The sequence below is a fragment of the Saccostrea echinata genome, unplaced genomic scaffold, assembly GCF_033153115.1.
Source record: "Saccostrea echinata isolate AGI-Se365-2 ecotype Australia unplaced genomic scaffold, CSIRO_AGI_Sech_v1 ptg000016l, whole genome shotgun sequence".
NCBI lineage: Eukaryota > Metazoa > Mollusca > Bivalvia > Ostreida > Ostreidae > Saccostrea > Saccostrea echinata.
Genome location: NW_026889765.1, coordinates 12,519,848 through 12,540,346, shown reverse-complemented (window position 1 = coordinate 12,540,346; position 20,499 = coordinate 12,519,848). Strand labels below are relative to the sequence as shown.

At 33.8% G+C, this 20,499-nt stretch overlaps 2 protein-coding genes across 4 annotated transcripts in view; both read right to left on the bottom strand.

Moving 5' to 3' along the window:
- The window catches only part of LOC133188457 (glycoprotein-N-acetylgalactosamine 3-beta-galactosyltransferase 1-like), a 45,208-nt gene extending 31,589 nt beyond the window's left edge, over window positions 1–13,619 (bottom strand). The window contains exon 1 of one of the 3 annotated variants that reach the window (XR_009721292.1): window positions 13,472–13,619. Coding sequence is in view for 2 of the 3 variants with exons in the window: in XM_061323895.1 (XP_061179879.1) it covers window positions 13,472–13,490 (19 nt within the window). In the remaining variant the exon portion in view is untranslated. Of the gene's footprint in view, window positions 1–4,810; window positions 4,895–13,471 lie in introns of those variants that run through there. The other 2 variants (XM_061323895.1, XM_061323896.1) reach the window with 2 other exon arrangements.
- Window positions 13,620–18,006: 4,387 nt separating this feature from the next.
- LOC133188459 (calaxin-like) overlaps window positions 18,007–20,499 on the bottom strand; it is a 61,386-nt gene continuing 58,893 nt past the window's right edge. Inside the window, exon 7 of the mRNA XM_061323897.1 lies at window positions 18,007–19,094. Within this exon, the coding sequence (XP_061179881.1) occupies window positions 18,996–19,094 (99 nt within the window). The 3' untranslated portion in view covers window positions 18,007–18,995. The remainder of the gene's footprint in view (window positions 19,095–20,499) is intronic.

The window sequence follows — 20,499 nt, the reverse complement described above, 5'->3', positions numbered from 1 at the left end:
AGTGCCTGACGGTGGATAGCGCGGATCCAGGATATTTTTCGGGGGGGGGGGGGTTGTTACACCCCAATCAGAAAACAGCGTTCAATGTTTACTTTCAGTTTCCCATCAACTTCACAGGAGTCCGTGTTTTCGAAGGGGGGGGGGTCCAAGGTCATTTTTCTTTTATTTACTTTACTATGTACACATACTTTACTTTGTACACGTAGTCGCCCGCGTGGCGCAGCGGTTAGAGCGTTTGCTCTAGAGTCGCGGAGTAAGGAGTTAATCCTTACTTCGCGGGTTCGAACCCCACTATGGGACGTGGAAACCGGTCCTTCGGATGAAACTGTATAAACTGAGGTCCCGTGTCGCAGTAGGTGCTGGCACGAAAAAGATTCATCACTGCTCAATGGCACGGAGTGCCGAGCATACACTGTAGTAGGTCTAAATTTGCAGCCCTCCACCGGAAGGTGGTGGCGTCTCCATATGAGTAAAAAATCTCGAAAGGGACGTTAAACAACAAACAAACAAAAACTATGTACACATAATAACTCCACAAATTTTAGGGGGTCCAAACCCTATCTCGAACCCCCCTCTAGATCCGCACATGCCTGTAGTTGTAATGCCAGTGATCGTTGTCTAGAACACAAATGTGTACATAATTATTCGCTTCCCCAAACCCTCCACCTGTTTTAAAACATCACTGCCTGTTTCATAATAAATGATCAAAAAAAGAAAGTTTTATCTTCGGTGAATAAGCTTTAAAAATAAGATTTGCACGAGTGATGAATGAGGCATCAAGATAGATACTTGAGTTATGTGTCTAATTAGTATGTAATTGATTGACCACCGCATGCATACTTAAATGTAGTTCTTGGGGGGGGGGGGGATCATGAATAAATTACATTGTTATGTTATTTTTTAATAGGATATGAACAGTTTGATAAAGAATACTGGTTAATGTCTGATTTATAAATGCGTGTAGTAAATAATTTGACATATTTTCCGTTCCATTCCGCTTTCCGTCCGTTTTCCAATTTGCGTTTTAGCAACACCCGCTTTAAAATGGATCTCCGCGCGTTTTTACTGTTTAAGAGGACGAGTTTAGATGATGATAAAGAAGTTACCACTGCAAAACATGAAACGACTAAAGCATATAAAGAATTGACCACTTCATATAACGAATTAACAACGACATACAATTATTAACCAACTCATATAAAGATGTTACCACTGCATAGCATGGTTTAATATATATATATAATAATCTTACTTTATAATATAATGATGTTATACTGCACATAATAAAATTTTCACTTCATGTAAAGGTGTCGCACTGAATGAAATGAACTTGGCACTGCACATGCACTGTGTTTCACACAAACTATGTTTATAACTGTATATATATTGAACTTATCACATCATAGAAAGATTTCATTAATGTATATATAATGAAATAACCACTGCATATAATGATTTTACAGCATAATGAAAAGATATTATCACTTCATTACATTATTTAACCACTACATATAATGACGTTGTCACTGAATATAATGATAAAACCACTGCATAAAATAAGTTATGACTGGATATAATGATTTTACCACTATATATAATGACTTCACCACTACAAATAAAGGTTATACCACCTCATATAATATGAAAGTGACCTTCAGGCAGCTATGGCATTCCATACATCCCAGTTTAATATATGAATGTATTAACTGCTTCTTCTCATATTACTGAAACAGCTATTCTGTGAATAGGCATGATTATGGGGTTTGTCTTTAGAATACACTAGATAAAATCCCGCGCAAGTGCGGGGAATTGAATTTATACCACTACCGACAGAAAATGTATTGTAGTTTCTACTGGCAGCCTACAGGCTTATATCAGGAAGAAATGCTTTGTACAAAATCCCGCATGAAGTAGATGTACGTCTCCACCCCCACCCCCTTTTTGTAAAAATTTGAAAAATAACAATTTCATTAATTGACGTTTATTGTGAAACCTGTTATACTATGTTTTGGATATTGTACTTCAGATGTTCCTTTTTCATTTCCGTCAAGGATAATAGCAGCCAATATGCACATTTTACTCATAAATTAATTTTTTTTTTGGGGGGGGGGGGTTAAAATTTCACAGGTAATTGTGTCTTGGTTTATAAATATGTGTGTACCTTATTGATATGTAAAAGATGTACTTTACTTTTTTTTTACATATCAATGAGGTACATACATATCTATAAACCAAGACACAAGTACCTGTGTAAAAATTAGCTTTTAACGCCATATGAATAGGCCGAGTATTTGATAAAAAAGACTGTATTCAGAAAAAAACTTAAAGCACAAAATTTTACAACTTTAAATGTATTTGAACAATACCTTATTCATTAATATTCTCTTTTCATGTAAACAAGTTTATTACGAAGTACAAATTGAACTTCGGGTCCGTTGCCACGATGCTCTCTGTAAGGAATATATATAGATTTTACCGATAAATTTAGTAGGAAAACCTACTACATATATGTAATAGTCTTTCGATATATAAATATGTTCACAACTTTTAGTGTTATCAATGATTTACCATTATTTCAATGACCATTTACACAAAAGCTGTTTTTTATGTTCATGCAGCTACAATGTATAATCGCCTCGTTTTTCATTTTAACATCGGGCTCGATGCTATATGATGTTCTAGAAGCTTCCGTCAATATTAAGATCGATGAATGACGAAAATAATTTACAAATTTCCCTTTTTAATCGGTTATCACAACTTATTTCTTTTATATCAATCAAATCAAGTTTTGATTGAATAATTCTGTGATGACGTTTTATGAAATAAATAAACAATTGCTTGTTGTCAGTTTCATTATAAATTGCCAGTAACTTAGATCCGCCAACCGGATACGCCACCGAACTCACGATTTTGCTATTTCATGGTTGTTTATAGAAAATGAAAGTAGACTTTTAATTTAATGTACGATATTTACTATGCGAGTGAAATCTAAATATAGCTTACGGACATCATTTTGTACATGTGTATTGTTAGAGGAGTAATTAAGCACTCTGGTGCACACGCTTCGGAGTTTATTGGCAAAATTTATTAATTTATAAGTATAGATAGTTACATGTATTCAATAACAATTCATAGACCATAATTTGTTATTCTGCTTGTTCAAGTATATGCTAGGCCTAGTAGTTTATTTAATTGAAGATTCGATCAATACTGATATTTTCCTGGTCAATATTTTACCATATAATCTATCCAAAAACTCAACTGTTTTATCACATTGAAGGATGCAAATTTTTGTCACAGATATGCTAGGAATTTTCAGCTTACAAAAATATTCGTTTTTATGCCCCCGTATAGAAGATTCGGGGGTATATAGTTTTTGCCCTGTCCGTCCGTCTGTCTATCTGTCTGCCTGTCTGTTTCCGAAAAAACTTTAACCTTGTCAATAATTTTTGATTGGTTGGGGCTATGACTTTCATATTTCACGTGTATTTCTTGCGAAGATTAAAGTTTCTCAAATGCAAGTCAAAATCCAGGCCAAAAGATAAAAAAATGTTGGTACCGAAAGAAAGGTCTTGTCTTGAGGAATATACCTGTGAAATTTGAAAGCCCTAGCTGCAACTGTCCAAAAGTTATGGCGAAGGTTAAAGCTTTTTTAAAAGTAAGTAAAACGTTAAGGTCAAGGTCAAAGTTGTTGGTATCCAAAGGAAGGTCTTGTCACAAGGATTACATATGTGAAGTATGAAAGCCCTTGCATCAACCAGTCAAAAGTTATGGCCAAGGTTAAAGTTTTTCGAAAGTAGGTCAAACTCCTATGTCAATGTCAAAGGGTCAAAGTGGTTGATATCCAAAGGAAGGTCTTGTCACAAGGATTACATATGTGAAGTATGAAAGCCCTAGCACCAACCGTTCAAAAGTTATGGCCAAGGTCAAAGTTTTTCAAAAGTAGGTCAAACTCCTATGTCAAGGTCAAAGGGTCAAAGTGGTTGGTATCCAAAGGAAGGTCTTGTCACAAGGATTACATATGTGAAGTAAGAAAGCCCTAGCTCCAACCGTTCAAAAGCTATGGCCAAGGTTAAATTTTTCCAAAAGTAGGTCAAACTCCTAGGTCAAGGTCAAAGGGTCAAAGAGGTTGATATCCAGAAGAAGGTCTTGTCACAAGAAATACACATGTGAAGTTTGAAAACCCAAGCACTAACTGTTCAAAAGTTATGGCCAAGGTTAAAGTTTTTTCAAAAGTAGGTCAAACTCCAAGGTCAAAAGGTCAAAGTTGTTGGTATCCAAAGGAAGGCCTTGTCACAAAGAATTCACATGTGAAGTTTGAAACCCCAAGCACCAACTGTTCAGAAGTTATGACCAAGGTTAAAGTCTGATAAAATTTTGCAAAAGTGGGTCAAACTCCAAGGTCAAGGTCAAAAGGTCAAATATGATGGTTCCCAAAGAAAGGTCTTGTCACAAGGAATACACATGTGAAATATGAAAGTCATAGCTCCAACCAATCAAACATTATGGGCAAGGTTAAAGTTGACAACAGACAGACAGACAAACAGACAGACAGAACAAAAACAATATACCTCCGGGATCTTTCGATCCAGGGGCATAAAAATCTAAGGTATGTGAATTAAAGGAAGAGTTACACGATAAGCAATACCCTAGCAAGTCCAGCCAATTTTGGTGTTGTACTGAAACTGCAGGATGCTATTTTCATTAAATTTCCTGTTAGCTATTGGTGATATACAACCTGGTTTGTTAACCAGAGTTACGCTGGAATAGTTTTAAGAAGGTTTTATATATACAAAAAGAGTGAACTTACCTCGACCCTCCATGTTTCAATTTTTCTGGAATAAACAGTTACTCAATGCCTGGTGTATTTATAGATAAGACCCTCTTCACTTCATAACTGATAACAAATGTAGCAGGTGATTCAATACTTAACATGGTGGCGGATCCAGCTTACGACTTCATAATAAAAATTAGGAAAGCTTAAAATGACATCCCTTTTCCAAAATAATAACCGTTAGGGAGCAAGCTAAAAATTCACACTAGACATATGATCACGTGATCTGTATAATATCTCTCTACTGCTTAGAAAACACAATGGGCGATATGGTATATATTTTTTTTACATTATAAGGTTTAATTGTAAGCATATTCGCCATGGCACTTTCGCATTGAAACATTTAGAATTAATAAGTATTAGAATAAGTATAATTTAGAGGGAAAAAAATCCCACACCCTTAAGAATAATTTTCACATATTAAATTTGAACTTCCCACTTTTATTGTACTTTCCAATAGTTTTGTATGTACATATGTACGCTGTACATATGTATGCTAAAAAGTGAACTCACTGTTCAGTAACCTGATAACTATATTATTGTAGTGTACTCAGTATTCCTACCTCTGAATTTTCTTTTCATTTCGATCCGACAAATCTGTGTTTATCCTTAATACGATGTTTATCTGATTAGTAATTAATTCTGCATTATATATGTAGGTAGAATACATTAGGCCAACTTACATTTTTTGCCATCGGGCATTTGATTATAATCATATTAATTTACAGAGATTATATGGAAAAGGAAAAAGGTTGGAATGTAAACGCTTATTTATTTATATATTATGAATTTTTATTCATTTATTTTTAATTTTTTTCTTTAGTTTGAATTAATCATTTACGTACAATACATTGAAACAGAACCACAGTTAACAACCTTCAAAGACCAGTTACAGACCAATGGGACATAACCTACCGAGTCTCATACATTTCCTCATCCTTTCAAACCCCATATCTGGGAGGGTCATGTGTGTGTGTGTGTGTGAGAGAGAGAGAGAGAGAGAGAGAGAGAGAGGGTGTGTGTGTGTATAAATACCAACACAAAGAAAACAAAAATTATGTGTTTTCAAAATACATACTTATATATCGTATTCTTAAATTATTTTATAAAAATATTCCATGAAATATAGAGATAACGAACAGTATTCAAGCTCAAAAGTCCATTTAAACAATACAAATCAGGAGCAGAGCAAACACGGACCTCTAAAACATCAGAAAATCAGATGGGATCAGGTGCCATGGAGGAGTGAGCATCTCCTGCCGACTGGTCACACCATCAGATGAAATCAAAGAATATAACTTTTGGGTAATGTAATGAATTATTGAGGAAACTTTAAGAAAGCTATTCAAGAATTATCAAAAAAGGACAAAAACAGTATTTGCGCTAAAGGGTAGATTTTTTAATTATCAATCTACTCCTATTAATTTATCTTACATGTATACTTCTTGATGTTCTTTTCAGACCTGTACTAACATATAATAGTGAAGTATAGTTTATGGATGATTATTTTTCTATATTCAGATCGGCCAAACGTTCAGAACAACATGATGGAATTTGCGATATTTTGTCTTTAGAGGATAGATTTTGTCTTGAAACTGTCCATAATTAGATATTGTAAGTCAGTTTAAGGATTGAAAAGGTTCAAGCATTGTTATATTTCTGTAGAATAAATAAACAGGCGATGAATTCCCTATGAAATTAACAAATCCCTACATAATGTGGGCTTATATGTGACGGATCATATTGTCGTTTTGCACTTATATTGTCGGCGACAATATGCACATAATCCTCAGTGCACATATTGTCGTCCATCGACACATATTGTCGCCGGGTGAAAAAAAATCACGTGCCAAGCCTCATTGCACATATTGTTGTCTCGCAGTTAGGGTTGCTTAAAGATTTTTGTAGTTTTGTAATTGGTGAATAAATCACACAGAAGTGTCTCGGCGGCTTTCTCATACAGCGCGATTGTGACAATACATATTATCATCATGTACATATTGTCGAGACACAAAAATATTCCAAGAAATCATAGACTATGTAAAATTTTGAATAAATTAGAAGATGAATACCATTTCTTTCTTGAATGTTAGCAAAAACCTTTTTTTTAGAAATAAACTTTTCTCTAAAATCAATAATATAAATACTCACTATTTTTTTTTTTTAAAAGAAAAGCCACTAAGTTAAATCAACAAATTTTAAATCCAAAATCTAAACTTTTGTCAGCAATTGCAGTAATCATAAGAACTGCAAAAATGAGGTCAATGTCAGTCAAAAGTTTTTCTATCCTGTACTATAAATCCATCACAAAATGTTGTATCTGTATCTCATATATGTAATTTTTTTGTTTGTGTAGTGGCTTGACCTATATGAGTGTAATATCATTTATTATACCTCTGTGATTTTTTTCTATATAAAGATATGACGAATAAACTTGCTATTTTTTTAAACAGCCCCCACCGTGGAATAGTTTTTGAGCTATTTACCCATAGTGAAATAGTCATGAACTTTTCACCTGCAGCATTCCGTCTCCCTCGCTTTTCATCTCGGAACTCTTCTGGTTTTATCCGGATTGTGACGAACACAAGTAAAGTCGGTTTCGGTATAGGAATGCCCTATTCACACGAAGAGTTTAATTCGAATTAAACGTAAGTTACTGCAAATTAATATGGACTGCCTTCACACGGATAAATTAATGCAAATAAGTTTAATTCGAATTAATTTACTGCGCATTAAATTACTTTGCATTAGTTCCGTGTGAACGCTAAGCGAAGCTAATTCGAATGGAATTCTGACGCATGCGTAAGGGCAAAATGTCACATGCCACGTGGCCATGCTCAGATATAGGTACAATGAAGCGCACATTGAAGTGGTAAAATTCACCGTTTGAATGGAACGTGTTGAGCTTTCTTTAGAACGTTAATTGTCATAAATAATGACACGCCTATTTCTTCAGAGAGAAAAACCAGCGGTCATATGGTTCATTCGAATACCTGTTGAATAGGTATTCCATAAATATAATAACCAATCAAATTGACAGTCTATATAAACATCGAGTAAAAGCGTGTTCAACCGATACATGTGTTGTTGTAACTTTACATGTACTTGTGCTATTTTTGAGTTAAAAACAAAGAAAACAAGATGTGTTTGTGAAACACTGATCTGACCTACATTTTCTGGATGAGTGACCAGGTAAAAGTTTTTTGGAGCAGACTTCATTTCCAAGTAACTACAAGTCCTGTGTTGACCAAACTTGCATGGATGATACATCTAAGGATGCACACTACTGGACTTGCTTCGGATGCTGGATATGACCTACACTTTCCGGATGAATGATCATCCAAAAGTTCTTGGAGCAAGTCCATTCCCAAGAAACTTTAAGGCCTTTCTGAACCAAACTTGCATGGATGATGCATCAGTGGACGAACACTCTCAAACTTGCTACAGATGCTGGATTTGACTCACTTTTTTGTGGATGAGTGTAAAGTTTTCAGATAAGTCCATTCTCAAGTAACTGCAAGCCCTATCAGACCAAAATTGCATAAATGTTACATATAGGGATGCACTGTTGCACACACTAGATTATTAGTTTAGTGTGGGACTTTGCCTTACTTAAAGACAACATTCGTTGAGGTCCTTATCATTTTTTAAAAAAAAATTCTAGTTGGTAATCCATTGCAAGACAGACTATGAAACAATGTTAAAACCGGGGTGAACATTTCACATCAGAAATTTTTATAGTGGTAATATTTCTTTTAAACTATTGAATGATTTTAATTTAGACAAGTTTTAACTTGCTGACAAAATATCATTGTTATAATACTGAGGGTACTCATTTCTTACCCACAACTTCTCCTATGCCAAATTTAATGATACTTTCACAGAATCTTTATTAGGTAGTGCCATTGTACACCTCCTACATATGTTTTGATCAGGCAGATGTTTGGGCTTTCCGTAGCAAAAATGGACTCTGCCATTATGATCATATGGGAGGTGGTCGGGGAGGTATCATTTTGTGAGCTCAGTGCTCACAGTACCTCAAGTTTTTTTTTGGTTCAGTAACCGTATTTCTTGTAATTGGGGTTCCTAAAAATGACATATAATGTGTATTCTAGACTCAGGCATGAATGATTACTACTCTCCAAGCAGCAATAAATAAATAAATATTATAATAACAGTAACTTGATCCGAAGAGCCGTATCACGTCAAGTGCGTCGAGTTTGATCTGATGATCCGCGCCTGTCAACGAGACGTGATACGGCTCTTCGGATCAAGTTACTGTTATAATGATAAATTTATTATATACCCCTTAACAACTAGCAAAATATAATAAAAGAAACTTTTTGGATCAATAACATAACTTTTATCCATTAAACAAACCAGTTTGTTATGGAACTTTTTGATGTGCGAGAATAAAATCGTCATTTATCTGTGTACTACGTCATCAGTTTCAGAGAGGGGTGATATGGATTCAGAAAACCACAGTATGGTGATCCGGAATGTCGGATCACACCGTCACGTGATTGCATAAATTCAACAGTAACCTGAGTGACAAACAGTTGGGTATATAATCCATCTAGTGCCAAGCGTGGCATTATTAATAATGATCGTCTTCATTACAGTGTTCATTCGTATAACATTATGTTTATGTACATAATTGTCAGGGTACACTTTTTAGAAAATTGACTCAATACAGAAATGCATAAAGCATTTTTAACCTATAGAAAAATCTTTCGGAAAAATTCAGTCAAAACTTAAGCTTAAATATTCTTATGTAGCAAATAAAAATTTTTATATATATATATATATATATATATATATATATATATATATATATATATATATATATATATATATATATATATATATATATATATATATATATATTAAACACTAGAAAACCAACAACACTGTATATCCTACAATAAAGCGCATTGAAGTGGTAAAATTCTCCGTTTGAATGGAACCTTCTAAGCTTTATTTAGAATGTTGATTGTCAAATAATGACAAGCCTATTTCCTTAGAAAGGAAAAACAACAGTAAAATCATTATGGTTCATTCGAATACCTGTGGTTAAATATAATAGCCAGTCAAATTTGCAGTCTACAAAGATACCGAGTAAACGCGTGTTCGACCGATAAATGTGGTAACTTTAGTAAACAAATTCACAATTATGTACATATTCGTTGCAATACGTGTTTTACAGAAGCGAAGTCTGTAACTCTCTCTCTCTTCTAACTTTATAAAATCTCCATTTCAGTGAAACTCTTGTTGCTAGTCGCAGAGAGTGGGGTGTTCTTAAGCATTACGACGAATATTTCTTTCCCGTTCTAAAGAAATGGTCGTGTCATCTGTAGCAATTGACGTTCGATAAGAAACACCGAAACTTTTCACTAAAACGGAACATTTTACCACTTGAATGCGCTTCATTGTATGTGTCGGATCTATTAAATGGATACAAGGTCAACTGCAAGGATTGAATTTTAGATAAAGCACTAAAAATGATCAATGACACGAACAATTAAAAATTGTGAAATTTTCGGGATACCCAGTCCCTTCCTCAGGACAAAGAAAAATGTCAGACAACAAAGTAAATAGAAAAACAAAGAAAACAACTAGCACTACAACTAAAGTACCAAACACTATATATTTACAATGTTACATGTTTAATTTGAAAGTTTATAACCAATAGTTAAGAAAGAAATCCGGACCTCTATAAAATACGTCCGGTCTGTCGGGTATAAAAAGTGCGATTTACGTAATTGAACGAATTAATTATCGCTAATTAATTACGACCAAGTAGTAAATCGTACACTGTCTTATTCCCTCAAATTGCGAAACTTTACATAATAAAAAGAAAACAAAGAAAGATAATATAGAAGGGAAATTCTAAAATATGAATTAAGATCTTTTATAAATTTGAAAATTGTTTTTAGGACTGTTTATCGGATAAAAGAAATAATAAGCAAAAATGTAAGCAATAGAGATGTGTGTGTGTCGTTCCAGAATTGATAATGCGAATTAACTTTAAAGTTTACACTAAATGGAGAGAATGGTCTTGCTTGTCACAATCAGGAATGGGATCTAGTTCCCGTTCATCCTGGTGAAGTCATTTAGTTTGTTAATACCATTAGCGCGGAATGACTTCAGTCTGTACATCCAGAACTTTTCCTTGCTTTTTCTCCGAGAGTTTGTCCATCTTGGGTTATGGTCAATAACCACTACTGTCATGTCCTCCCATTTGTGACCTTCGATGTTGAAATGTTCCCCAACTGGTTCATTGATTTTCTTGGTCTTAATGGTCGAGTGGTGATTATTGATTCTTCTGCGGAGATCTCCCGTTTCCCCAACATACTGCTTTTGACATACCTTGCAGCTGATGAGGTAGATGAAGTTATCTATTTGACAGAACAAGTTCCATAATATTCTGTAGCTGCGGCCTGTTACCGGGCTGTTAAAACTGTGTCAGAGATATGCTTACAGATAAGACATCTTTTGTCAGAACAAGTTTCAAAACCTCTTTATGTAATGGGTTGTCCAATTTGGTTTTCTTACTACCATATCCTTCAAGTTCCTTGGGCAGGCAATGGAGGTTCCTTAAAGATCTCGGTCATTCTTTTGTTGGAATAAAGAATTGGGGGGTTCTTTTTAAGAACATCGTTGAATTTCTTAAGGACAGGATGGTATGTGGTTAACAGTGGAACCCTGCTGCTACTGTTTTTCTTTTTGTATTGTAAAGGTTTTGTCTTGTCTGTCGTGTCCTGCCATTTCATCAATAGCAGTTTGTACGGTATGGGCTTTGTAGCCTCTCTTGCATAAATGGGACTTTAGGAGATTGCTCTCTTCCTGGTACGAAGCAGAGGATGAACAGATGCGGCGGATTCTGGAGGCTAAACCCTTAGGCACACCTTTGAATGTGTGGGGGATGACTGCTTGTCAGCATGAGATACTGGTGGATATCAGTGGGTTTCGTGTGTAGACTGAACTCAATTTTGCCATAAATCAGGGTAGATGTAGTATCCAAGAATACTTTTTGGAATTGGATATGGGCACTTAAATGGCCCCATCATATACCAATATATTCATGGGCAGACTTGAACGCAACCAATTACTTAAGGTACCGTTTAGGCCCCTTAGCTGGTTGCGCTTTGTCATTGACTTGCAGGTAATGTTCTCCATTAAACATGAAATAGTTATACTTGAGAACATGTTCAAAGAGCTTGACGATGGACTCGGTAGAAGGAATTGGTATAGATCTTCTGTCCCAGACTTATTTACAGGCCTCAATACCTTCATCATGCGGGATGCTTGTGTACAGTGATGTAACAACCATAGTCACAAGAAGGGTATGATTTGGAAGATCAGTGGAGGGCGTCTTGTTTATATAGTTTGTGGTGTCTTTGAGATAGGATGGAAAGTTTCTACATGCGGACTAAATGTAAATCAATATACTCGGAAATTTTCTCCGTGGGGTATCCGATTACGCTAACCATAGGGCGACTTGGCATACCTTATTTGTGTAACTTTGGAAGCAAGTAAAATTGTCCTGGTCTACAGTCAATAGGGTTGAGTGTATCATAGACGTTGATTTTCTGTTTTATTTTTTATGACTTCTTAACTTTTCTTTGTCCTGAGGAAGGGACAGGGCGTCCCAAAAATTTGACAATGTTTAATTGTTACATTCTGATCTCTCTGATTGGCCGAAATCCAACAATGCAGGAAAAAATACCACTTCCAGGTAAATATAAGGATTTACTTTCTCTACATTGGTCTAAAAATAGATTGGGAAATTCCAAATTGATACAAAAAGATTTGCAAAGCTATTTCACTTGCTACCGACTTCGACTCAGATGAACAAAACATAAGGAAATATATAAATTTTGGGGTGGGGTGGTTGGGGGCGGCAGGGGACCTAAACAATTTTTTCTAAATGCAAATTTTTACTTCAACTAAAACTTAAAATATCCATTGAAAGGGTGGTCCCCCACTAATGGACCTTAATCCACAACACTTAACCCCACCTCAACCCCAAAATAAAATTTGAAGTTAAGAGAATTCATGGGGGCTAATCAAAGATTTTTTCAACTGACAGTTTTCCCTGATAATGTCCCCCCCCCCCTTTCAAATTGATCCTTCAAAAGAGCCTGACATTTCTTTTTTTTCATAGCAACTAAAGTAGATTTTCCTGTCTCGTTCATTGCATTTGGCTAGGACTTCAGCAAATGTAAACCTCAAGAAAGATGGCATGAACTGTTTAATGAGTTTGTATCATTTAATCATTGAATCATATAATAAAACAATCATTGCTGTTTTGAGGTATGGACCTCAAAACAGCAATAATTGTATAATTTTAACTACAACTAATAACAAGTAAGCAAAGTTATACTCCCACAATTAATTAATTACTAGTATATAAAGTTATCATAATCTCATATTGGGGTAAGTTAAACTTTATATATATATATATATATATATATATATATATATATATATATATATATATATATATATATATATATATATATATGTGTGTGTGTGTGTGTGTGTGTGTGTGTGTGCATTTCTTTCATGATAAAATACAAACTAAGAGCTAAATACTGCAGGATATTCCTGTAATGTAAATGAGACTTGACTTACCTTTAAAGTTCCTATTCATTCTTTTGAATTCACGTCATTTTTTTCTCTTTACAGATAAACAGAAACATTCAGATTTCAGATCCTCGGTAGAAGATCGTCTTCCATTCTCGTCTTTGTCAAGTGACAATTACTGTAAGAATTATATTCCACTTAATTAATTCGATATTATCTTTTTCCCCCAATTATCATTTGAAAGTCATTTAAAAATTGAGAGATCCGATTATAATCTAATTATCATACAGAAGACATGAGGGAGCTGTCTCGATTATTCTCATGTTAATACATTCACTTATTGTCGAAAGCGCTTCCAGGTAAAACAATGGATATGACAAATTAGCATACGCATTCTTCGCTTGATTGCAGTCTGTCAATTGCACAAGAAAGCGGAAGACTGGACTGGTGTGCACTTAAAAGATGAACTGTCTGACCTTTCTTACCTGTGGCCTCAATGACCATTTATTATATAAGTCTAATAGAGACATCAAAAACGCAATCTATCCGGTAAAATTCCTACTTCTCATTGGGTCTCCCGATTCACTCATACATTCATAAGAATGCTAGAAATGATTTCGGTAACAAGTTTTTTTTTTTGAAGATCTGTAGTAGACATGTCCATTTAGTAATGAAACAGTATATGTGAATGAAAGGAGATGGGTGAACACAGCGTGCAGAAAGCCTATAGCTTCAAATAAATAAAAACCATGTTCAATTTGTGAATTTAGTATTTAGAGTAATATTCTCATTATTGAAATTTATGAAACTATGATAAACAAAACTTTTCTGAGGACAATTTTCTCGGTAAAATGTATTCTTTTATTAAAAATTAATGTGGTATTTGTGGGGTTCGAACCCTAGCAATAAAAATCCTGAGTATCATTTTCTTTCGAGACTAGCACGCAAACCACTAGACTGATCACAGGTCCTGATGAATAGTGGCATTTAAATCAGGTTTGTGATATGACCCTTGACTTAATGGACTTCAAGTATTTCTCGAAAAGATGCGAATGTTATGTCAAAAAAGTATATTTTTAAGGTATAGTGGGTCTTTGCTCCATTTTTTTGGTAACCAAAAAATGTATATTTTTATGCAAACTTTGAGGGTTAACTTTCAAAAAAATGGAGCGAAGACCCACTCATATCGAAAAATGGTGTTATAGTATGAGAAAATGACTCTTTTTGCCCTCTTTAGTGTGTGTATAATATTTCATAGGCAAAAAATTTCAATCTTTGAGAGATTTTTACAAATTGTAGAGATTTTACATAAAGTATATTTTAATGTTAGATGAAATTTCAAGGAAAATTTTGATATAATTGCGATTCATTTTTCCACTTTCATATTTGTCACACTATAGGCTTTTCGCTCGTCATGTTCACCCATCTTCTTTTCAAAAAAAAAAAAAAAAAAAAAAAATCTCAAAATACTTTCCTCGAATGTTACTTGTTATGCATTATGAAATGAAGTAGATTAAGATGTTTGTCAAGGAGATAAAATACGAATATGTCATTGTGGCAACGCATTTTGAAAAAAAATTTCAGAGTTAAAATTGGGACAAAATCAACGCACTTTGAAAAAAATTTCAAAGTGCGTTAAATTTGGGACAAAATCAACGCACTCTGAATTTTTTTTCAAGTGTGTTAAGAGTGTAAATCAACATCTTTTACCATGGAAACACTTAACGCACTTTGAAAAAATATGTATAAAACAAAAAATCTGGACTTAGATTTTAGTAAAAGACATGATTATTTTGTTGTGCATATTTCTTTAGAAAAACTGATGAATTGATCTTCCCTCATCGAGAACAAGGCTAAGTAGCTTTACAAAATCAAATACAATAAAAAAAAAATACAGTAAATGCATAAATAATTTTTTCATACCTCTTAATACTAATCAAATAACAGTTAAAAAGGCCATCATATTGTGCGGGAATAATTTTTCATACTTCTAAATACTTATCAAATAACTATAAGAAGACCAACATATTGTGCGGGGAAATTATTTTCAATAAGCAAACAAACTATTGCTCCCTTTTCCCTAAGGAAAATGCATCACAAAAGTTATCCAACCAAGTTCAAATAATTATTTATCATATCTAAACTTTGCAAGAATATTGACCAAGCCGTGCACATTTTTTTCAAAGTGCGTTAACTTTCAAAGTGGGTTGGCATCTCTAAAACTTGTATAGATGATAAGGTGGAGTAGGGTACAATTGTGGATTAAAGTATAAAGACTGATTAGATATGGACGCATATGTTACTTTCATCGGATTCCACGGTTTATTATGTCTATACAAGCACATGTGTAAAATATAGATTGCTTGAATTGCATATTCATGGATCCCAGGCGCAATTAGGCAATATTTTGTACGCTAGCGCATTTAAATGAGCAAATTTGGACCTAAAGACAGACCCTTTATCTTTTTACACATTATACATCTAACTCTTAAAACTCTGTCGCTATGGAAGTGTATCCCTGTATGTTAAAGTGTTGTCAAAGAAATAAATCCTTAATTAAAGTGATAAAAATTTATTCTTTGCATCAGAACTGATATGTCTAGTAAATGTCCTCAACCTACACCTACTGGTCTCTAACAGAAAAAAAAAAGAATTAAGTACGTACGAAATGGACTAAAGAGTCAGCTTTACAAAAATATAGATATTACAAATATAGATTTTAAAAAAAGTATTGCAAGTATGATTCAAAGTAACTTATTTTTTTCTCGAAATCTACATGCACATTCGAAATATCCCTAGGCTGGTAAACTGAGAAGTTATTAGGATCTTATTTTTTCAGACCAAAATAAATAATTTACTCTTACGTCGAATATTGATCATTTAATGTATAATGACGACAGACACATGTACATATTCCTAAAACTGAATTCATTGAAAGGCTGCCGTCCATTGCCCAAAGGTGAGAAAACCCAAACAAATGAATCCTTTTAGTTTACATTATAACAGAAATCTAAACAAGTTCATATTTCCCTAAAGTTCCAAAATATCGAACTTTGATAGTGACAATGTTTAATGATGAAGACCCCCTTCCTTGAAAAAAAGTGTACACAAGTTTTACCACATAAAAATTTTTACTATAAGAAAATTTACAGTACCCACTTTTAATTATATCCTTGGAATATCCATCACTGGGATACTGATGCAGGTTTTCATTCCATATAAATTGTAACTGTAGATAAATCTCTGTCTCGTCATCACAATTAAACAATGTAACAGCCGTTCTCTTATCAGGGATCGTCTCAAGGAGAGAAACAAAGACGCTTTCATCGATTTCAGATGACCATCATTCTTTTCAATGAACAGTGCGTCACTTGACGATGTGTAAACATGATTATAAGTATTACATCATACGGACTTAGAATATCAGTCAGTTGGGCTTATTATTGTAAAGCGGTGTAGTCGCAAAGAATACATAAATGCAATAAAAAAGCTCTAGCATCAACTGTTCAAAAATTATGATCAAGTGAAGCGCTAAATACGAAAGTATGGTCAAGGTCAAATTTGGTATAAAAGAGAGGTCTTATCACAAGAAATATAAATGTGAAATATGAAAGTCCTAACACTAATCATTCAAAAGTTATGTCAAAAAATTTAAGTTTTTCAAAAGTAAGTCAAACTCAAAGGCCAAGAGTCAGAAATGTTGGTATCCAAAGAAAGGTCTTGTCAGAAGGAATACATAATTGAAATACGAAAGCCCTAGCACCAGCCATTCAAAAGTTACGACCAAAGTTAAAGTTTTTTTTTCAAAAGTAGGTCAATTCCAAGGTCAAGATCATGAGGTAAAAAATGTTTGTACCCGAAGATATGTCTTATCACAAGGAAAACACGAAGGGGGGAGAGGGAGGTTTAACTTTTTCCCGAGACAACCAAATTTTTTTTATACATTAACACAGACGGATTTGACCATACTGCAACAAAAAAAAAAACGGGGCGGCAACAGGCGTTTTAATGAACATTTTTGTTCTAAATAAGTTCAGAAAAAGGGGAACAGGCACCTGCCCCACACCCTGATACTACATGTACGTGCCTGTAAGAGGAAATAAAAAAACGCTACAAGAGTAATAAGGGACAAAAATAGGACGGATGAAAAATGAAATGCTGAAACATATTTATATGGAATATGTTTTCAATATTGCATATGTTGCAAACATCCCGAATGAACAAAAAGGACAAAATCTTTTGTTCAGTTTTGTTCCTTTCAATACTAGTATTTAAAGAGAATTTGTTGAATTAATTAGAGGTGTATAATAAATGCACATGTATACTACTTTATTTTACTTTATATGTGCGAATTTTGTGAACTGATAATTGATAGGGAGGTCAATTGTTCTATAATAGGCGAACTCTTTAAAACAAAATAATTGGAATGACTTCATTAATTCTATATGGATGAATGACAGACTTTACTTAGCAGCACTTGAGCCTTTAACTATGAACTACAGTTGTAATTGGTCTGGTATTGCGGTGATTTAGAGTTTTTGAGATTTTATAAAGTCTTATCTAATTCAATTAATAAAAAAGAAAACATTTCTTTAATTTATTTCATTTATATAATTCAGTACTATTTCAAATAAACCGGACGGAAATAAAATTACGATAAGTAAATGCATGCATATTAAAGGGAACAATACCACAAAATCATGAAAAAAATTAGTATAATATTATAACAAAATACATGTATACTTATAATACAAAGCAAAAATATTACACTGCCAGAATCTGGGCTCCGTTTCACAAAGAACTTATGACTAAGATCAAAATATAATTTTACAAATAACTTTCGTTTTTACGTGAAAATGGTTTTAATCTTTTTAAAATGAATAAAGAAAGATATATTTATGCAGGCAATTTAAAATAAAATCATTAATTGGGCTAGATTTTACAATCACAAAGTTTTTGGTCTCTTGACATATTTTTATTTTTGTGGATTTTTTGAGATCGATCAGTGTTCTTTATGTGTATCTTTACCCTTTACATCGTAAGTTCTTTTGTAAGACGGACCCCAGATCATATTGGGAGAAGAAAAAAAAAATATTAAAAAGTTACCAGACAACCGGTATCACAATTCATTAAGTCATTTTCTTGTTGCCTTTGCAAACTTTGTCCACTTAAATAATAAATAAAAATCTTGCTTGTTTATATTCAAATAAGTTACATATAACTATAATAGTACATGTATTCTTCAACATCAAATTTCATCTGAACATCAATAAAAGAGACAATGCAATTTACCATAAGTTTCTTCATTTCAAAATCTAAATAACAAAAAAAAAAAAAAAAAAAAAAAAATAAATAAATAAAAAAAAAAAAATAAAAATAAAATTAAAAACATGTATGAACTAATGTTTTGTTGTATATGTACATTATAAATCAAATTTACATAAAAATGCTCTTTTGCACTGCTTCATTTGCAAATGTAGTTGGGTGCAAAACTTGAAACTAAATCCTACATAAAATTTCAGTACCATGTTCATGATATCACTTCCAGAGTTTCTGACAGAGGAGACAAAAGTTAGTAGGTCACTTTCCCCTTCATTTTCTGCTGTGCTGAGATACTCATTCCTGTATCATGCTGGGCATCACTAACAAGCTCAAGAAAGGCATTTCTTGTCTGGAAATGAAAAATAAGAAATAAAATTTAGAAGGAATGGTTTTCAGTAAAACTTAGTGTAGTGCAGCATTATACTGGAATTTGTAAATCTGACCACTTACTACATGTATGAAAAAATGTCATTAATTCATCAGTACAATTGGTTATAGGAACTCAGTAGTTAAGGTTACCAGAGACAAAGGAACAAAAGGTCAGTGTACATATCATGTCAATACATGTAACAGGATATAGAGAATGCTTGTAACAAAACTGATCTATTTACAGTCTAGGGCAAAGCCCTGTTGAGGGCCCAGCCCCCCCCCCCCCCCCCAAAGCTCTTGGATTTAGACTTAGATGGACAAAAATTAAATCTTCTAAGAAAACTTTTTTACAAGATGTATTTCTTTTCATCATAATTAATAAGAATCAATAAAACTAGTACTATTTGAAGGTTTATGGAAACAAAACCTAGAAAGAGGCTCTGCCTACCATGAATATAAGAATAAATCCTTTTATTTACTACACATATCCTTTTATCCAAAAAATTATTTCTTTTCAATTCTTTTCAAAGATTGGACAATAATTTAACTCAAATTTGTCAATCTAAGAAGGAAGGGGGGGGGGGGCTCCCCTTAAATCCGCCATGGTTAATGTACAACTACATCAGGTTATAGCTAGGTACATGTAGAATTGACTGAAAGTAGTAAGACAGTCATCTGACCCTGTATCATAAATATTTCTTGATATGACTTACTAACTAGATATCATTGAGATGGTGGCCATCTCAAAGGGCCCCGCTTTCAGCAAGGAACATGAAAAAGTAAAGGAGCTGAAAAGGGTTTATTTTGAAGAGGAACACTTGTGTACTATTAAGGGATGTGTTGTTTGAGTCTAAAGGGCTTCTATGTCAACCTTGTTATAATAAAAAATGGCATGAAAATCACGAGTGCTCCATACCCTCTATCAAAAAGCGGCACAAAAATCACAAATGTTGCATATCCTCTATGAAAACTGTTGCATATGTATCAAAATATGGAAGGAAATTCACAAATGTTCTGTACCCTACGTCAATTGGTAAAGTTTGAGGCTAACTAGACTAATAAGAGAAAGAAACCATGCACCAAACAAAGATTTTAAACAGAGAGGCTATTTTTGACCTTGACCCTTGACCTAGAAACTTCGTTCAAGATCACTGCACATCCATTGACCAGTGGCACTCTGTGAGTGAAGTATGAGCCACACTGGACCAAGAGGAGAGAAGATATGATCTGGACAAGGATTTTTCATATATATAATTCTTCTATGACCTTGACCTTAGACCTAGAAACATGGTTCTTCAAGGTCACTGCATGCCCTTTACCCAAAGACACTCTGTGGGTGAACTATGAGCCAGATTGGGCCAAGGAGACAGAAAATATGCTCCGAA